Below are 18,382 nucleotides of genomic sequence, written 5' to 3' on the forward strand. Positions count from 1 at the left end.
TCCTATTCTATATAGTGTGCTGTGTCCTATTCTATAGAGTGTGCTGGATCCTATTCTATAGAGTGTGCTGGATCCTATTCTATAGAGTGTGCTGTGTCCTATTCTATAGAGTGTGCTGGATCCTATTCTATAGAGTGTGCTGGATCCTATTCTATAGAGTGTGCTGGATCCTATTCTATATAGTGTGCTGGATCCTATTCTATAGAGTGTGCTGGATCCTATTCTATAGAGTGTGCTGGATCCTATTCTATAGAGTGTGCTGGATCCTATTGTATATAGTGTGCTGGATCCTATTCTATAGAGTGTGCTGGATCCTATTCTATAGAGTGTGCTGGATCCTATTCTATATAGTGTGCTGGATCCTATTCTATAGAGTGTGCTGGATCCTATTCTATAGAGTGTGCTGGATCCTATTCTATATAATGTGCTGGATCCTATTCTATATAGTGTGCTGGATCCTATTCTATAGAATGTGCTGGATCCTATTCTATATAGTGTGCTGGATCCTATTCTATAGAGTGTGCTGGATCCTATTCTATATAGTGTGCTGGATCCTATTCTATAGAGTGTGCTGTGTCCTATTCTATAGAGTGTGCTGGATCCTATTCTATAGAGTGTGCTGGATCCTATTCTATAGAGTGTGCTGGATCCTATTGTATATAGTGTGCTGGATCCTATTCTATATAGTGTGCTGGATCCTATTCTATATAGTGTGCTGGATCCTATTCTATAGAGTGTGCTGGATCCTATTCTATAGAGTGTGCTGGATCCTATTCTATATAGTGTGCTGGATCTTATTCTATAGAGTGTGCTGGATCCTATTCTATAGAGTGTTTGTGTTTCCTATTATTTTTGCCTACCAGTTGCCAGAACTAACACGGTTTGATTTTTTCATGGTCATATCAATTTTTATTAAAGTAACACTTCATCATTTAAACAAAATTAGACAAAATCTTACTGTTCTTATTGCATTTAATACTGCATTGCTTATTCTCTATCCTCTTTTATTTACATTTGTATTTGTGTCTGTGCAATTCAGAGACACGGAGATAGAAACAGACTGGCTGTAGTACCACCATGTTGCACGGGCAAGTCTCCAACTTCTCAGTTCAAGTGAACCTCCTATCTCAGCCTACCAAATAGCTGAGACAACAAGCGAATACCACCACCACTGGCTCATAACTCTTCCTTAAATTATAGATAGAACACTGCCGGGCGGTGGTGGCGCACGCCTTTAATCCCAGCACTCGGGAGGCAGAGGCAGGCGGATCTCTGTGAGTTCGAGTCCAGCCTGGTCTACAAAGGGAGTTCCAGGACAGGCTCCAAAGCTACAGAGAAACCCTGTCTCAAAAAACCAAAAGAAAAAAATAGATAGAACGCTAAAACTATCTTTGGACATTGGGTTCCTTTGAATGTAGGTAAGAGGCATGCAGAGTGCGGGGCTCAGGATACCCATGTGGAGGCTAGAGACAGACACCGGCGACTTTCTCTAATGCGCTCCACCTTTATTTTTGACTGAAACGGGCTCTCTCACTTGAATGTAGAGCTAGCTGTTTAGGCTAGAATGCCTGACCAGCAAGGTGCCAGGGCCTCCTGTCTCCACACTCCCCAGCACTGGAGTTACACACAGGGCCCTCAAGGTTACAACAGTTCTTAGAGGAAGCATGGGGTGTGGAGAAGCCCTTGGGCTCACACAGGAAGCACCTTCTCCACTAAGCCATCTCCTTAGCCCCTTTTATGAGAATTTTTTTCAAGTAAATTTAATTCACTTGCTGGGCAGTGGTGGTGCACGCCTTTATGCCAGCATGAGGGAGGCAGAGGCAGGAGGATCTCTCTGAGTCTGAGGCCAGTCCAGTCTACAGAGTGAGTTCTAGAACAGCTAAAGCTATACAGAGAAACCTTGTCTCGAAAAAAAAAATACACTCTGGCCAGAAAAAGTCCAGTGACTATAGTACAATGTAGCAGGACAAAGGAAGAGGGCTGAGTTACAGTAATCCACATGGCTACCATGCATTTTAGAACTACTGCATTCCTTGAGAGGGCAACTTAACAACAAATACTACCTAGTAACTTATTAAGGAAAATCATCAATTGAAGTAGAAATTACTGCAACTTTCAAATACTTTATAGTTAAGAAAAATCCACATAGCGGTTATAAATTAAGAGTCACTTTGTGTCAGGGAGATGGAGGCAGGAGAATTAGAATTTCACGATCACCTTCAGCCATAGTGACTTTGAGACAAGCAGGGACTACATGAAAGCCTGTCTCAAAAATCAAAATTAACATAAATGGAATGTTTAAATAATTTGACAATATTTTAAGGAAATTTTAAAATACTCATGCCTTCAGTCAACTCAGGATTTAATACATCCTTAAATTAAAGAGGTACCTGAAAATTTAACTTGAAGAGCTGTGGCTACAGAACAGGAATATACTATATGCCTAATCACCCAACCAGTGATGAATGCCTTTTTGAAAATTAATCAGTCAAAATAAAGTTAGTTTCTCTGGGGAGACAAAGCGGAGTACTCGGTGTCATGCTCTGTGGTTCAGGCTGACCAGAGTCTCATTATGGACCCAAGATTAGCCTAAACTTACAGTGACCCTCCTGCCTCAGCCTCCCAAGTGTTGGGATTACAGTTGTAAGGAAAGATAGCTTGTTAAACATAATTTCTTAGAGCCTAAACATGAAAGACCTGAATATACACCCATATCCCCATAAGAAGTGGGGGAAGGTTGGGGGTTCAGACTTGTAATTCTGAAGTCCTTAAGTCTAGCCTTGTTTCCATATACCCACAACAAAACACTTTGAAAATGAATTCGGGACCCTGGGGAAGAACCTAACAACACACAAAAGCAGAAAGTGACGTGCCGTCCAGACTCACATGTATGAATGAGACAGCTAAGTTCAGGCGTCAAAGCTGAATCTCTTTGTTAAATTAATAAGATGAACTCACAAGAGAACACTCAGGAGTTTGCATAAGCACTGTCTTTATATGCAAGGAACAGAGAAACATGAACACATAGTACTTTTCCTTGCTCTGCAAGGGTGAACCATGTGTTACACTTCTCTCAGTGAGCCCAGGGACACATCCTAATACACATCATGCAAGCATTTGTGACAATCTTGAAGTATTTTCGCATTTAACATAAAACAGTGTGACCTTTGATTCCCTTTCTGTGGCTGACTTTAGACTGCTGTCCTCTGAGCAGCTGAGCTTTCTATTACAGGCTGTCATTCAGATTTCCTCTGTCATCCCTATTATTAGAATTGCTCTCTTGTAGACTTCACAATTCAAAAGGATGGTGGTGGTAAGAATACCTTATAATCAACAAAGTTTACCAGACATCATCAAAACTAACCCGCACACACAGAAGAAGTCACTTGACAAACAGCAAGGGGCCGGCCTCTAACTATGAAAGACTCTTGGAATGTCAGGGGAACTTTTGAAGTCAAGAAGATTCATAAATGTTCAAAGCTGCACAGGGATGCCCACAAGCTTGTTCGTGTAGATAGGAAGATGCAAATCCAGAAAAAAGAACCCAACTCGCCACTTAAAACATGCACAGTTTGTTGCAATATGGTATTAATTAGTTACCAGACCTGAAGCGAGTTGAAATACATCCAGGTTTTTAATGGAGAAAGGGCAAACCATACAATCTTCACAATAAAAGAACTATTAACCTTGAAAGATTAACTTCCACATCACAGAATGGCAAAACATCCTGACTTCTTCCATTTGCTCTACACTGTGACTGGAAGTGGAATGGACCGTCGCATCACGGCCAGCACTCAGCATAACCGCAACTTCTGGGTACTCACTTTAGCGGCACTAATGACTGTGGCGGTGTAAGACTGAATGTTGTCTCCACAGGCTCCACCACGCGACTGATGACATCGAATCAGCTGGGGAAGGGGAAAAGAGAACGGCAGAGTCATTTTCTATTAAGCTGTTTAACTGTACACGCTATTAGACGGCGGCTATTTACCGCGCATGATAATGGTGGTGGGTGGGAATGTTTGCATGAGTGCACTGCAGACCAAACAGCTAAAACCCTGCTGAGACACGTTTACCCCTTTTTATAATCTTCTGGTGCCACTCGGGCAGTTTAATGCTCAACTATGGTTTTAATTACACGATGAACGGGCTTTAAGAATTCATAAACTCTGAAATGGTAGGATTCCGTGTCTGGCAACCTTTCCACAAATAAATTTAAAAAACATAATCAAAGGACTTACACATAACTTCCTAACATTAAATATTTGACATACGAGCAAATTGGATGTTTGTTCCTCTTAATTTGTCTACAAGGATTATAAAAGGAAACCTAAAAGAACGGGCAAAACATTTTAGCCTCTCTGCATGTCCACTGTGTCTGTGGGACAGCGGACAGAGTGTGCGCACACTACGTATGCACATACACTAACTGTCCACTACAGGAGGACACTGCACTTGCGACTTGCAACCGTCACTGTGAATCATGATTTTAATTCTCATTCGCTCAGCAGAAACTCAGGACCAAACCCTTCACTGGCAACAACACACTTGCATTTACCAAAAAAAAAAAAAAAAATCATAACTAAGATTCTCATAAAACATTTTTAAAGTTAAATGACAGCAGCAGGGCCTGTGAAGAGCATGATGTTGTAACAGGTGTTTTCAAAGCCTGTGAAATGAATAACAAATTTTGAAACACACCTCAGATGACCTAAAACTGTGCTCTGCGGCACAGATCACCATGAAGTTCTTTTCTTCCTAACTTACATGAATGTAGCAGGCTAGAACACCTTAAGTCTGGTCCCTGAAGCCAAGCTATTTTTTAGGCCATATATATAAAGCCACAACAAATAGAGTTCAAGTTTTCTGATCAGCAAACTTTTTTGTCTCAGAATGAAATGTGGAAAATAACTATTTTAGGTAATGGAAAGAGTGGCTTGTTCATTCAACCACAAAGTCAAAGAATTATGAAAATCATTCCTCTGCTGCCCCCTGCTGCTGAAGCAGAGAAAGGCAGCATTGTGGCCAGCAAACACAATGTTATATAGAAAAAATAAACGTTTTCATATTAAATTAAAACTAAATATTCAAAGGCAAATGGAAAAACAAACATCACTCTTAACCATTTTGATTTAACTACAATTGAATCAGTTTGTACATGAAAATATGGTCAAAGAACAGCATAGAAAAAATTCCATTTTTTATCATTTTTATAATAAAAAATTATCATTTTTAAACAAAATCAGCATACGAATGAACTAAATTCCAGGAATTATTCTTAAGCAAAATGATCATTAAGGAACAAATACATTATGTTACCTTTCATAAAAGGTAATATAATAACTACATGCATGTACTAGGTACACTGGCACATAAAATATGAATACAAAATGTACACAAATGTATACAAAAATGTACACAATTACACATTAAATGAAAGTCTAATCTAAATGGAGGAAGAACAATAGGCAAAGATGATCAACAAATAAAAATAAATACAAAACACCTCAGCAGATGCAGGGATTTACTGCTAAGCCTCAGTTCAATATCCAGAACACGTGGTAAAGGGGGAGAAATAACTCTTCCAAGTTGTTCTCTAACCTCCATATATGCTTGTGTACATTTATACAAACAAACACACATACACACACTAAGAAATCTTATTTAAAAGGAACTTAAGGAACACCCCCAAGAAGACAGGCGGACTGGACACCTGGAGTCTGAGGCAGTAGTGACAGCAGGCATGAGTCTGGTTTGCCTGTTAGGCAGTACAGGCGAGCAATCCTGTCACTACTTGTGAATTACAGGAACCGAACACACGAATAGATGCTGACATCCCAGGCTACCACGCAAAGAGAGGGGTATCTGACTATGAATGAAAACAGTAGAAAATTTGGTGCAAGTACCAATGTGAACGCCTCATTTCTACACCATGCAAACATGCATACACAGGTGTACAAATATGCATGCATTTCTGTAAGTGACATGTTCCCACTGAGAAGTTCTATAAAGAAACACACCTGAGTATGAAGATCACACGACAGGCCAAAGCTGACTTTCTAATGATTCTGTCCCTTAGAAAGGACAGGAAGGAGACTGGAGAGATGGTGTACGCTGCTCTTGCAAAAGACCCGAGTTCTGTTCTCAGCAGCCACATTAAGTGACTCACAACCTCCTGGAACTCACAGCTCCAGGAGGTTCCAACAGCTCTGGCTTCCTCAGGCACTGGCACTCATGTACACAAACACACACATGCACGCACACACGCACACACACTCACAGACACACTGAAGCAAAATCTTTAATAAGTAAGAGATAAGAGGAGCGGGAAGGATGATTCTGTGGGTAAGAGCACCTGCCAAACAACCAAGAATCTGCCATAGAAATCTGAATTTGGATTTGTAGGGCCCAGCAGGACCACACACGCTCTTGAGAAAGAGAACGTTGAGGAGTCAAGACAGGAGCACCACCGAAAAGTGCTGGCCACCAGCTGACCTCCAGATTCAGTGAGAAACCCTTCCTCACAAAATGAGACCAAAGCCAACAGAAGAGGAACATAAGCCCCCTCATACTCACACACACAACACTAAACACATAGACACACATCAAGCACACTGTCTGAAAGTGTTCTTCAAAATTTAATCCAACTTCACTAAGTACTATCATTTACAAATCTTTCTGCATATGAGGCTGCTTGGTTCCTGCATATGACACATACATCTGCAAAGACAGATATCAAAATCCAACTCTCAAGGGAGTTGCTTCCTCTCAAACACAGGTAGCTAATTAAACCTCCAACTCCACATGCACAGCTTTCCACTTGTGGGATACAATGGGCGGCGCTAAAGGATGGTTTACACACTTTCTCCGCGGACGTCTCCAGCACTCACGGGAAATGCATTACAGATATAAACATTAGGAGACACCATTATGCCACTCCATTTAACTGTGCGGCTCTTGCACTGTTTGAAAAGAGCAATTTTTATGGGAAAATGAAGAGAGCAGACAAGAAGAAGTGTAAATAGAGCACTCAGTAACACGCACAATATCTTAATTTTTGTAGACAGGCTTTTGGAAAAGGAATTAAGGACTTCGTCTAGAAAAATTATTTTCGTCAGCCCAGTCTTGATTCTGCACATTCCAGAGGCCAGTTGATTTACGAGTTCTGTGGCTTCACCAAGTACTTAAAGTACCACATCCTGATTTTGTCAAGAACTATTTTGCACTATTTCATAATATTCTCAAGATACAATAACCATGTAACCAAGAAAAATGAAACAAAAATACTAATCCTCAAAGCCAACAATACTTTTTATATTTTATTCTGTATTTACAGGCAGAGTCCTAAATGACATAAATCAAAATTTATGTTTTACATTGAACTGTACATAAATAAAATGCTTAGATATAAAGGCATATATAGCAACTTTTACATACTATGGCAATCTTGGTGAACCAAGTTAATAACTGATATATATCCATATCCACTGAGGCCGTGTGTGCTATAATCATTACAGCAAGGAGCTGCACAATAGGGTTTAGGTGCTGACCATATAAGGCCAGGAAAATTGTCCCATGCCCGGTGACTCCAATCTATGCAAGAGACGGGTTTCAAGATTATCCCTGCATATTGTTGTCTTTTAGAAAGTATCAGTGTGACAGTGAACTGCAGGCTTTATATCAATATTAAACAATCTCTAGGTGAGCAGCTCTATGCAGAAGCCAGGCTAGAACATCAAGAATCTACAAAGCTGCTGTTCAAGGACAGCTATCGGACAGTGACATGTGCTGCTAGTCCCAGCACTTGGTGGATGCAAGAGGACAGGGACATAAGTCCAGCCTGAGCTTAAGACACTCTGTGAGTTTTCTCTCTGAGGTAAGGGCTCACTATGTATGGCTGGACTGGGCACCACACGTTAGCCTAGACCTTGAGGTTACCCTCCAACCACTGCCTCCCAAGTGCTAGAATCAGAGGTATGACCCGCCAGACTCAGCTACGAATCCTTAAGAGTCAGATTAGTAGGTGCACAGGTAAAACCTTGTAAAACACTAGTGGTATTCACAAGAGAGCATCAATACAGAGTAGGGACAGTCCTTCCACACCTGCTCCCTCATAACTAACCTACGTCTGGACCGTGCCTTACCTTGTTTTCTGCATAAGCAAGCCAGCGGCTCCCAAGAGCAATGGGATTCATGTTTGGCCCAGGACAAGGATAACAGCCTGCAAGTTCCAAAGAGCATTATTAAGAAATTTAATAATTTTTTCATTAATGCATTATTTCTTAATAAAAAAAACCAAAAAAATCAAACATTTAATTTTTTTCAAAACCTCATAAAATTCAAATAACAGTGTTCAGTGTTAGGGTTAGATTGAGACAAGGTCTTTTTATATACTCCTGGCTGTATTGGAACTCACTATGTAAACCCGGCTGGCCTCAATCTCATAGAGATCTGCCTGCCTCTACCCCGAGTGCTGGGATCCAAGGTGTGTGCTACCATGCCCGGTCCAGTATTCATTATTTTAATGACCTTTTTTTTTTTTTTACTTGTTTACCCTCCTGATGTATGAGCTCTGCTCCACTGACACAGAAAGATCTGGTAACCACTTTTTACTAAAAAGCATTTTTACTGTGATCCCTGAAAACAATATGAAGGTAGAAGGAAATGACTTAAAGGTTGATGTTCATAAATTTAAAAAGAGTTTTTGGAGAGGATAGAAAGCATATAGTAAGTGCAGGAAGTTAATGTTAAGAGATCAATTAAAACCACACAGGAACATATGAATAAGAAAATGATGCAATGACAATGGTGAAAAACACACAAAGTAACATGGCCAATAAACATAAAGAACGTTCAAAGGATACCTTGGCAGAGAGATTCTGGAAAACTAGATAATGCTATATGCTTGTATTAGCACTCTATTTCATTCTTCTTGGTCCCAGTGTCAGCTATGACTAGCAGTAAATGGTTCTATGATGTATTTATTGTCTATCACTTTATATACTCTTGATTAGGGGTACACAGTGTTAAAGATGGTTCTGTTCTCTTTATTGTTGAATCTCTAGGGAACGGTGGTCCTGCTGTCATTGCTCAAGGCATATGTATGCTGGCATACATGAACAAGGGCATCCTGAAGACTGTACAATTCTCTCTATGCACTATGCAGCACTTATATATTTGAAATTGCTCCTATTAAAATGAGACATTTGAATGCTTAACATCACATTTGAGGTAGCTAATCTCCAGAATTGTCTTTAAAGGTCAAAAAGGGAGGTGGGGGCAGGACTTACAGGACATGCCAAAAGTGGTCTCGAGACCAGTCAGAACTACTATCTCAAAATAAATAAATAAATAAATCCAAAGTCTAAACACCCTAACTTCAAGTCAGCTCCCATAACTAGTCCGAATGACACTAGATAATAGCCCCTATCTTCTTCCCATGTGGGATTGCAACCTCAGAAAGACAAATTACTTTGTGGTTCTAGGTTCTTAGGAACTCAAGAAGATCTCGGGAATTAAAAGTTGGTGTCAGCCAGCCAGCACCATCCGAACTGTAGAAGTATTATTAACTGATCTCCAGGTAAACTCTAAAAACAAGTGAAGGGGTGTAGGGATGGTTACCAGCCACTTAACAACGTGAGCAGAGGCAACTGGGCCTTAACAGAACTCAGGCTTTCAAATTTCCATGAAGGTAGAATCTAAGCGACCCAAGCAATGCCTATGTCATTGCTTTTGGTGTGGCGGCTAATCTGAATACTCGGGAGGCTGAGGGCAGGGCTGCAGTGAGGTGAGGTCAGCCTGGCCTAGCTCCCTGTATGGGTAGAGAATTTTAAAGGAACAGGAAGGTTCAGCAGCTTTGCCTGACAGCAGGCCATAAGGTTGTTCCTACTACAGACAACTTGAGCACATTAGGTAACTAAGACTTCACTACTCTCAGTACTGTGGCTGTGAAGATCAGACCAGCCTCTTCCTCCCATGTGCTGTGCCAGAGGCTAGAGGCGAGGCACACCACTAATGGCCTCAGTCAGCTGACCTTTAACAAAGGTACCCAGGTGAGCACAGAGTAAAAGATGCTGGACTCCGGCTTCACATCACATACACAAAGTACTAGAGAGTTGGCACGGTAGAAGATGAGGGCTCAATCCATGTATCCACATGGCGGACCTCAAAACTCTGCAAATCCAGTTACAGAGGATCTAAAGCCCTCTTCTGAACTTCAAGGGCATTGAGGAAAAACACTCATACACATAAAAACAGTAAAATAAATGAATCTAAAAACCATTTTAGTTAGTTTAGAACGAAAATACTTAAAAGAAAAATATGGTAGCACACACCTTTAACCCCAGTACTAAGAAGACAAAGGCAGGTGGATCTGTGAGTTCAAGGCCAGCCTAGTCTAACTACAGAGGGAGTTCTAGGGTGGTCAGAGCCACACAGGGAAACGTGGTCTTGAAAAAAAAAAAAAAAACAACCAACAACAAAAACAAAAACAAAGTAAAGTAGATGCGGGGCTGTTCACCGCCTCAGAGTTGGTAAAACAGTTTCTTACGTTGATAATGCATAGTTTTAGCTGAAAAGAGGTTTTCAGAAGGACATCATCAAAATGAAAAGAAAAGCTGGAGAGATGGTTTGGTGGTTAAGAGCATTTGCTGGTCTTACAGAGGACCTGGGGTTCCACACTCAGGACCCACATGGCAGAAAAGTATTTAAGAAAAGTAAAAAGACAACCAGCAGAATGGAGGAATATCTTTGTAACCCATAAGTGACAACTGACCCATTTTAGAAAATTTCAGCCACTCAATATTAAGATATTTTTAATTTAAAAATGAGCTAAGATATACACTGGCAAATACATAAAAGTAATCAGTATTACTAGCCATCAAGAAAAAACATATAATTACAAACTTGCAACCAAATGTTTGTAACCATGAGAACTGAAAATACGTCCACATAAAAACTAAAATGTGGATTTGGTTTCATAAAAGCGTCAACACACATTCCAGAAGGATACATAAAGTATTATCTGTTAACCAATTAACATACACATGTCTAATGATCATAAAATTTAGGGTCATTACATAAGAAATAAATAAGACCTGAAGAGTATGTGTGGTGATGCATGTCTATAATCCATTCTTGGGACACTGAGGCAGGACGGTAAGAACTTCAGCCTGGGCTATAGAAAATCCAGAATTCAAAAAAAAAAAAGAAGAAGAAGAAGAAGAAGGGATTGAGGGAGGGAAGGCTAGACAGACGAAAGGAGGGACAGAAAGAATTAGGCAGGACAGCATACAGAGGTCGAGAGGTGGAGGAATAATGAAGACTCCAAACCGGGTGGAATGCTACCCTATGTTCTGTTAGACACGAGTCACAAAGATCACAGGTTAGACGAGAGTAAGAAAACCTGAACACGACCCAGAAGGATGCACACTTATCTAAGAGCGGTGAGGATCTCTGCACATTATTTTTTGTTCACTTTGCATGTATATGAAACATACAAATTTCAGCACAATGTATCAAAAGGTGGTGGGAATCATATGCAGGAAGCAAGAGTCACGGTTTGGTTCACTGCACATGTACATACATGCAGACTTTTCTGCCCAGCACCAGGAGACACCAGAGCAGCCCTCTTTACCTTGTGAAAAATCCAAAGTCGTGGCAGTAAATTTAACAGCCAAACCGACCTAGATGACAGGACTCCAACCCTTTCTGCTGCATATTACAAACATGTGGGAGTGGTCATTCCAAGCCAGCCTGGATAGACACCAAGGCACTGCTTTCCCAAAATATGAAGAAGAAAAAAAAAAGCAGCAAGCAAGCAAAGCAGTTCTTACCCAAAATTTTAACTTTGCATTTTAAAGCTACTTTAAACTCATTTCCATGTGTTCCATGTGTTGTTCATCATTAACATAAACAAAGAACAGACATTCTAGCACTAATAACATTAGGATTGCACCAAATAACTTTCCTTCTCAAACTGAAACACAGGCAGATGCACAGAGCCTGTTTATCAGAGCTCGGGTCTCTCTGGAGATTCTGTATCTGCCTTTCAACTTCAAAGGATCCCTAAAATGACTGCTAATGACATCTATCAGTCTTTGTCTTTTGTTTTCCTACTCATACCTGAGTTTTGAATTTCCACATCGGACAGCTGCTCAAGACCAACTTTCTGTACATCCAAACACAAAGGTGTCCCCTTTCTGGTCCTATTGGGTGCATTCTGTTAACAGCCCTCTATCAGCTCCCTTTACCTGTTCCATCCACTCTTTGGCACAAATCCCCAGGACGCCTGCTCTGATGGGCACAGCAGGCTCTACTCATTTTACAATACTTCATTGTATTCACACATAAGGGGGCCTTCAGCTAGGGATGCATTATGCAACAGCTTCCCATTCTACCTCAGAAGTTAAATGTCTGCATGATCAAAACGACACCCTCATTAGGTGGCAATCTACACAGGGCATGATCCTACTTCTTTCAGAACTGGGTACCAGGCTGGGCGCAGCTGAGCTGGTAAAGAGCTTGCTTAGCCCATGCCAACTATAGACCCAATCAGTACTACAGAAACCAGGCATTACAGGCACTCCAGAGATGGAGGCATGTGGATAAGGAGTTCAATGACATCCTGAGCTACAGGACGAGGCTAGCCTGGGCTACAAACAAACAACCCCACTGGGTGTGACTAAACAGAGACAGGGCACATGCCACGCGGGTACGCGAGCTGCCACAGAAGACATCATAGTGTCAGTGTCCCCGCTCCTCAGTCAACCTCTGTAAGAAATCCAAAGACAGAAAAATACATGAGAACCGTATCAACTTTGAATACAGCTAAAGAAATTAGCTGAAGAATTTGGATGGTGCAAAACTGAAAAAAAAAATCCCCCATTAACACATTGGCACAGTATGTCAAGTACTGTGGCAGAATTTGACACTTGACACCAAATTTGGTGCTGTTTTAAGTTTTGTTATGTCTGCTTTGTTTGAGATAGAGTCTCGCTGTAGAGCTAAGTCTGTTCTGGAACACACTATGCAAACCAGGCTTCAAATTCACAGCAACCATCTTATTCCAGCATTCAAAGTGCTAGGATTTCAGGTGGAAGTCAATAGGCCTGGATCATGTCTTCAATCCCTTGAGTAAAGCAGTAATTCAAGGATTCCGATTCTTGATGAGTATCATTGGTCCCAACTTCAAACTCAATCCCTAGAGTGAACAAATCAAGTACCTACTCCTGAGAAAGATACTTCCGAGTGGAGTATGAAATGAGACCTGTCACTAGGACAAGAAAGCATTTATTAATGAAGATCAACAACACTGGAGCAAAAAACCACAAAAGTCGTTAGAAATCACAGGGTTTTGTTGTTGCTCTAAACCCTTTACTGACTTTTTGGTTGATTGGTTAATTGGGGGTTTGGATTTTTTTTACTTGTTTTTCAATGCTAGGTATTGAGTCAGAGGCTCACACAGACTGAACGTGTGTGTGTGTGTGTGTGTGTGTGTGTGTGTGTGTGTGTGTGTGTGTGTGTGTGTACAGCCTCTGTTCACTTTTTATTGTAAAAGTTGCTCACTCAGTTGCCCACATATGACTTGAACTTGTAATCCTCCGGTCTTATCCTTCTACATAGCTGTCAAGCATGAAATAAAACACACCATTATATTTTATATATTATGCAATCTCTACTAATGGAGGCTTTGAGGAATCCCAAGTCTATGAGAGTATGTGAGAAGCCCCTTGTGACAGACTACAAGACAATGATGGCTTAGCGAGCAGTCTGCATGGCACTTAAAAAGACAGAAACACGGTGACACTTGAACTGTTCCTCCTCTCGTGAACAATTCACAAAGGACAAGAGACACTAAGACTGGAGGACAATGGCTTCAACTATTCAGTGGGTCCAGAAACTCATGGTTAAGTATTTAGGAATATACAATAACGATGTTCCATAGAGAGACGTGATCATGGGGAGGGGGGAGATGGGGAATGACAGGGAGACACCATCTCTCCCTCCTCCCCGTAATATTACCCTAGCACTCAGGCTGAGGCAGAAGGGTGGCAATTTTAACACCATCGCGGGTTAAAATGAGAAAGACTGTTAAAAAAGAAGAGCCAGGGCAAGACAGAAGGAAAAGGGAAGGGAAGGGCAAGAGGGAAGGGGACAGAGCACGGAAAAAGAAATTTCTCTGAAGTCTAATGTGCAAGTCACCAACTCTAGCTTCATCATTACATTAAAACTGTTACTAACTAGCAAAGGATAATAATTTGTATTTTTCATAAATAATGAAAATTGTGAATTTTCAATTGTAATACCAATGTCATAAAATTAGAAGCTTCTATGTACTTTAATGCCATTTACTACTTATGAGAAAAATATTAACTACTGATAAAAATCATTTAATATGCAAATTTCCAAACATAATTTCCATTTACACACACTCCACCCATCAGATAATGGATCACAAAGATGGTTCATAATAAAGTGCTTGCCATACAAGCCTGCAAACCCTAGTATAAGCTCTAAAGCCCACGGAAACGTGGAGGGAGAGGAGCATCTGCTGAAAGTTGTTCTCCAACCAGCACGCAGATGCCACACCCTATGTATCGACAAGATACAAACAGTAGTAAAAAATAATTTTTAAAGACAATGAGGGAGCAGGGCAGTGGTAGCAAACAACTTTAATCTCAGCACTCAGGAGACAAAACAAAAACAATGGGGGACAGAAGAGATGGTTCACCATTTAACGTTCCTTATGGGGTAGCAGCTTTGGTTCCCGCCACTCATGCTAGGAAAGTGCCTGTAATTCCAGTTCCAGGGCACCAAGACCTCTTCCTGCATCTGAGTGCACCTTCACATATACATACAAAATCTTTAAATAAATAGGACTTTAAAAGAAAACCAATGATGTTTGTCTCCACCACCCCATTTCAATGTTCTGAGCAATTAAATTGATACAGAAGTAACTACCAAGGAATACATGCTCCAGAATAAAGTTAAATGGGGTTACAACAGGGCTGGAGAGAAGGCTCAGAGGTTAAGAGCACTGGCTGCTCTTCCAGAGGTCCTGGGTTCAATTCCCAGCAACCACATGGTGGCTCACAACCATCTATAATGAGATTATGGTGTTCTCTTCTGGTGTGCAAGCATACATTTAAGCAGAACACTGTGTGCATAATAAAAACCTAAAAAAAACCATTGCCTGGTTGTGGTGGCACACACCTTTAATCCCAGCACTCTGGAGCCAGAGGCAGGAGGATCTCTCTAAGTTTGAGGTCAGCCTGATCTACAGAGCTAGTTCCAAAAACAGTTACACAGAGAAACCCTGTCTCAAAAATCAAAACAAACAAACAAAAAATGGGGTCACAACAGAGACACTTAGTACTGAAGAGGCCTTCACACCTTATTTGTAATCAATATCAAATAACAAGAAAAATTTAAAAACAACAAAACTAAAAACAACCGCTGAAAAGGAATGAGAAATCTACAGGAAAGGCCCGGCTGCGGCCGCGGTGTCCCACTGTGCTCTAACTCATGTGCACCACGCAGGAATCCAGGCGCCTCTGCTGCCTGCCTGCTCCCACTGCAGATGCATGAACAAGGTGACGACTGAGCATAAGGGGGAACAACTCAGAGAAAAGGATTAAGGGCTTGGAGGGATGGGCTAGACTTACAATTCTTCATGCTCCACAATGGTGAAACATGAACCATACTGAACTGTATTATATAGTATGATGTGGAGTATAGGGTGCAGATAATGATCTCTAATACCCAATGCAGATAGAACAAAGAACTTGCCCTTACAGGAAAGAAACAATACCTACATGATACTACCTGAGGCTCAATATGGGGCAGCTACTCAGTAAAAGCCTGTGTACTCCAGACTGTATTTCATGTCTTCCTTTCAAAATAGAAACCCACTAAGCTATTTCTATAATATATATCAGACTCTTTGGTGAACTAAAAAAAGGGAGAACAATGTGGGGGGAACTATTATTTTACTAGGCTGCAGGAAAAATAAAATTTAAAAGTCATTCTGTGTCCCAGAATGACAGGCATTTTGAACAGCTCACTGATCCCTGCCGGCATTTCCAGACCGTCTCTGTCCTTCACAACTCGGCTTGCCAGGCTGCACATTCCAGTTCCTTAAAGTTAATTAACTCCCGTTCACTTCTCCTCCTACCCGAATCCTCTGCCTCTCTACAAAACCTAGCACTGAGTTTGTGTTTGAGCACCGGTTGTAGCTAGAGAGCTCCTGACAGCCGTGAAATGATGGGCGGGGGAGGCAAAGGAAGGGGTAAACAGCCCCCCAAGTTTAAATTCCTTCACAGAGCACAAGGCAATCACCTCTGGACCTACAGATGACATGCTAAATGATCTGCCTCAAAAACAGCTACGGGAAACAGGGAGGGGCCTCAATATGAGGATATAAAGAAATCTTACGCTATATACAAAAATATGAGGAAAGTGCTTTGGCATGGTAAAATTCCTTCTAAGATTAGAAGCTACAAAGTAATGGCGCCCATGAGAATCACAGGCAGACACCATGGCTGAAACCCACTGCTGACAGCATCCAGTCAGCAACAGAAACACAAACGCACAGATAGGAAGTAAAATGATTTGGTACATACTTGTGACAAAAAATTTTTTTGTGAAAGTACAGCTATCAAAGGCAGCGATTTTCTCCTGCAAGACTACGACGAGGATCCTAAAATTAGAGGGGAAAAACCAGAATGGAAACGTGAGTGAATGAGAAATTCTATGAATTGAATTATAAATAATTAAAATCATACTTTTAAAATAAAACATTTCTAATACATAGGGTAGAAATATCTGACTCCAAAAATCTGGAGAATAAAAACAATGAAATCTTTCACACAAACCAAGTGACAAATTTTAGAGCTATTACTGGGCTCTGAACAGTTTCACTTTCATATTCTGATTAAACAAACAACACTAAGAATGGATAATATTAACCAGTGGGCTACTTACTAAATGTGGTGTTCAATGCTATTTAAAGTCACAATTAAATATAAATGACTTTGTATAATCTATCACTTAAAAAGGTTGCAGAATTTCTCAGCACACCCAACAACATCTGAAAAGATTGCCACACAGCATGTGCCATTTCTTAAGAGTTGATATATTAATATTAGTAACAATCTCTATAAACAACAATTTAGAAAACAAAATTTACAAATAACCAGGGGAATAATTAAGAATTTACAGATTGTATAATTAAGCTATGATTTTAATGTTCTAAAGTGAAATTACTATAACACATTCCAAATACTGAATTACAATTGACTATTTCTTCTAGAATAACAAATCCCACATTTAATGACTATTTCAATAAAACATCGTTCTTATTACTACATAATTCACGTAATTTTTTTGAAATTTTAACAGGTAAATCTAACTAACTCATGCTAAAAAACTGGTGGGGAAGAGTAAGATTTATTATGTAAAACACATCCCACAGCAAATGAGTCTTAAAATGCAGAAAACTTTCATTTGCTGAAGCAGAAGGATTCTAAATACTATTACTACTTCTATTATGCTATTGCTATTATTATTCAGTCTGTCTGTTGAGAACGCCCATCCTTGGATACACTTTCTTCTGTTACTAAGTAAGTGATGTGTTGACTGCTTTGTGTACACTCTGCACATTAGAGCCAGAGACAGTCTCCCCACAAGGACACAGCACTTCACACTCAACAGCAAATTTAATTTGTATCCTAGCATTAAAGGATGACCCAAATCATCTCCCATCTTTCAATTCCTCACACTCCCAGCACAGAAAGTACCAGCATCTCTACTGCTCCCTTACACATAATATCCACCATTTAAAAAAAATCAAATAACGAAGCACACAAAAAGGAAATACAGCCTGTTGTTGAGTCTGTAGACGCTTCCCCAGGTATGGAGAAGCATGCCTGTGATCCCAGCCATTCAGAAGACTGAGAGAGGAGGATCAATAGCTTGAGACAATAACAAACCATAAATATAGTAACATTCTATATGAAGAAAATCAGCAACAAAATATACACGAAGACAAACAGAGAGACACAAATACATAATTACCAGAGCCAAATAAAGAGTTCTGAATTCTGTGTGCTAAAGGGTATTCAGGACTTGAGTGTTCACTTCCCTCTCTGAAATTCACTTTAGAAAATCATTTCTGTGCTGGATACAGTGCAAAGCCAGCCCAATCTATCAGATACACTGCTGTTGAACTGTACAATGGGCATTCATAATATTTTAAATAAAAACTATAAAATCAAGGGTGAAACTACAATATGATCAAGTTAAATTATACATAAGTCAACATATATAAACAGAAATAATTATAAGAATTCTTTTAAAAGTACCTTAATAAAAGCTGAAAAAT

At 40.3% G+C, this 18,382-nt stretch overlaps 1 protein-coding gene across 10 annotated transcripts in view; it reads right to left on the reverse strand.

Annotated features, from left to right (window-relative positions):
• Nucleotides 1–18,382, reverse strand: part of Bcas3 (BCAS3 microtubule associated cell migration factor) — a 499,936-nt gene that overhangs the window by 372,813 nt on the left and 108,741 nt on the right. For all 10 annotated transcript variants that reach the window (XM_075991231.1, XM_075991234.1, XM_075991235.1 and 7 more), the window contains exons 9-11: nt 16,623–16,699; nt 8,145–8,221; nt 3,825–3,908 (exon numbers count right to left, since the gene is read on the reverse strand). In XM_075991231.1, coding sequence (XP_075847346.1) covers nt 3,825–3,908; nt 8,145–8,221; nt 16,623–16,699 — 238 coding nt within the window. The remainder of the gene's footprint in view (nt 1–3,824; nt 3,909–8,144; nt 8,222–16,622; nt 16,700–18,382) is intronic.

Source organism: Microtus pennsylvanicus, chromosome 11, assembly GCF_037038515.1.
Source record: "Microtus pennsylvanicus isolate mMicPen1 chromosome 11, mMicPen1.hap1, whole genome shotgun sequence".
In the NCBI taxonomy this organism is placed as follows: Eukaryota; Metazoa; Chordata; class Mammalia; order Rodentia; family Cricetidae; genus Microtus; species Microtus pennsylvanicus.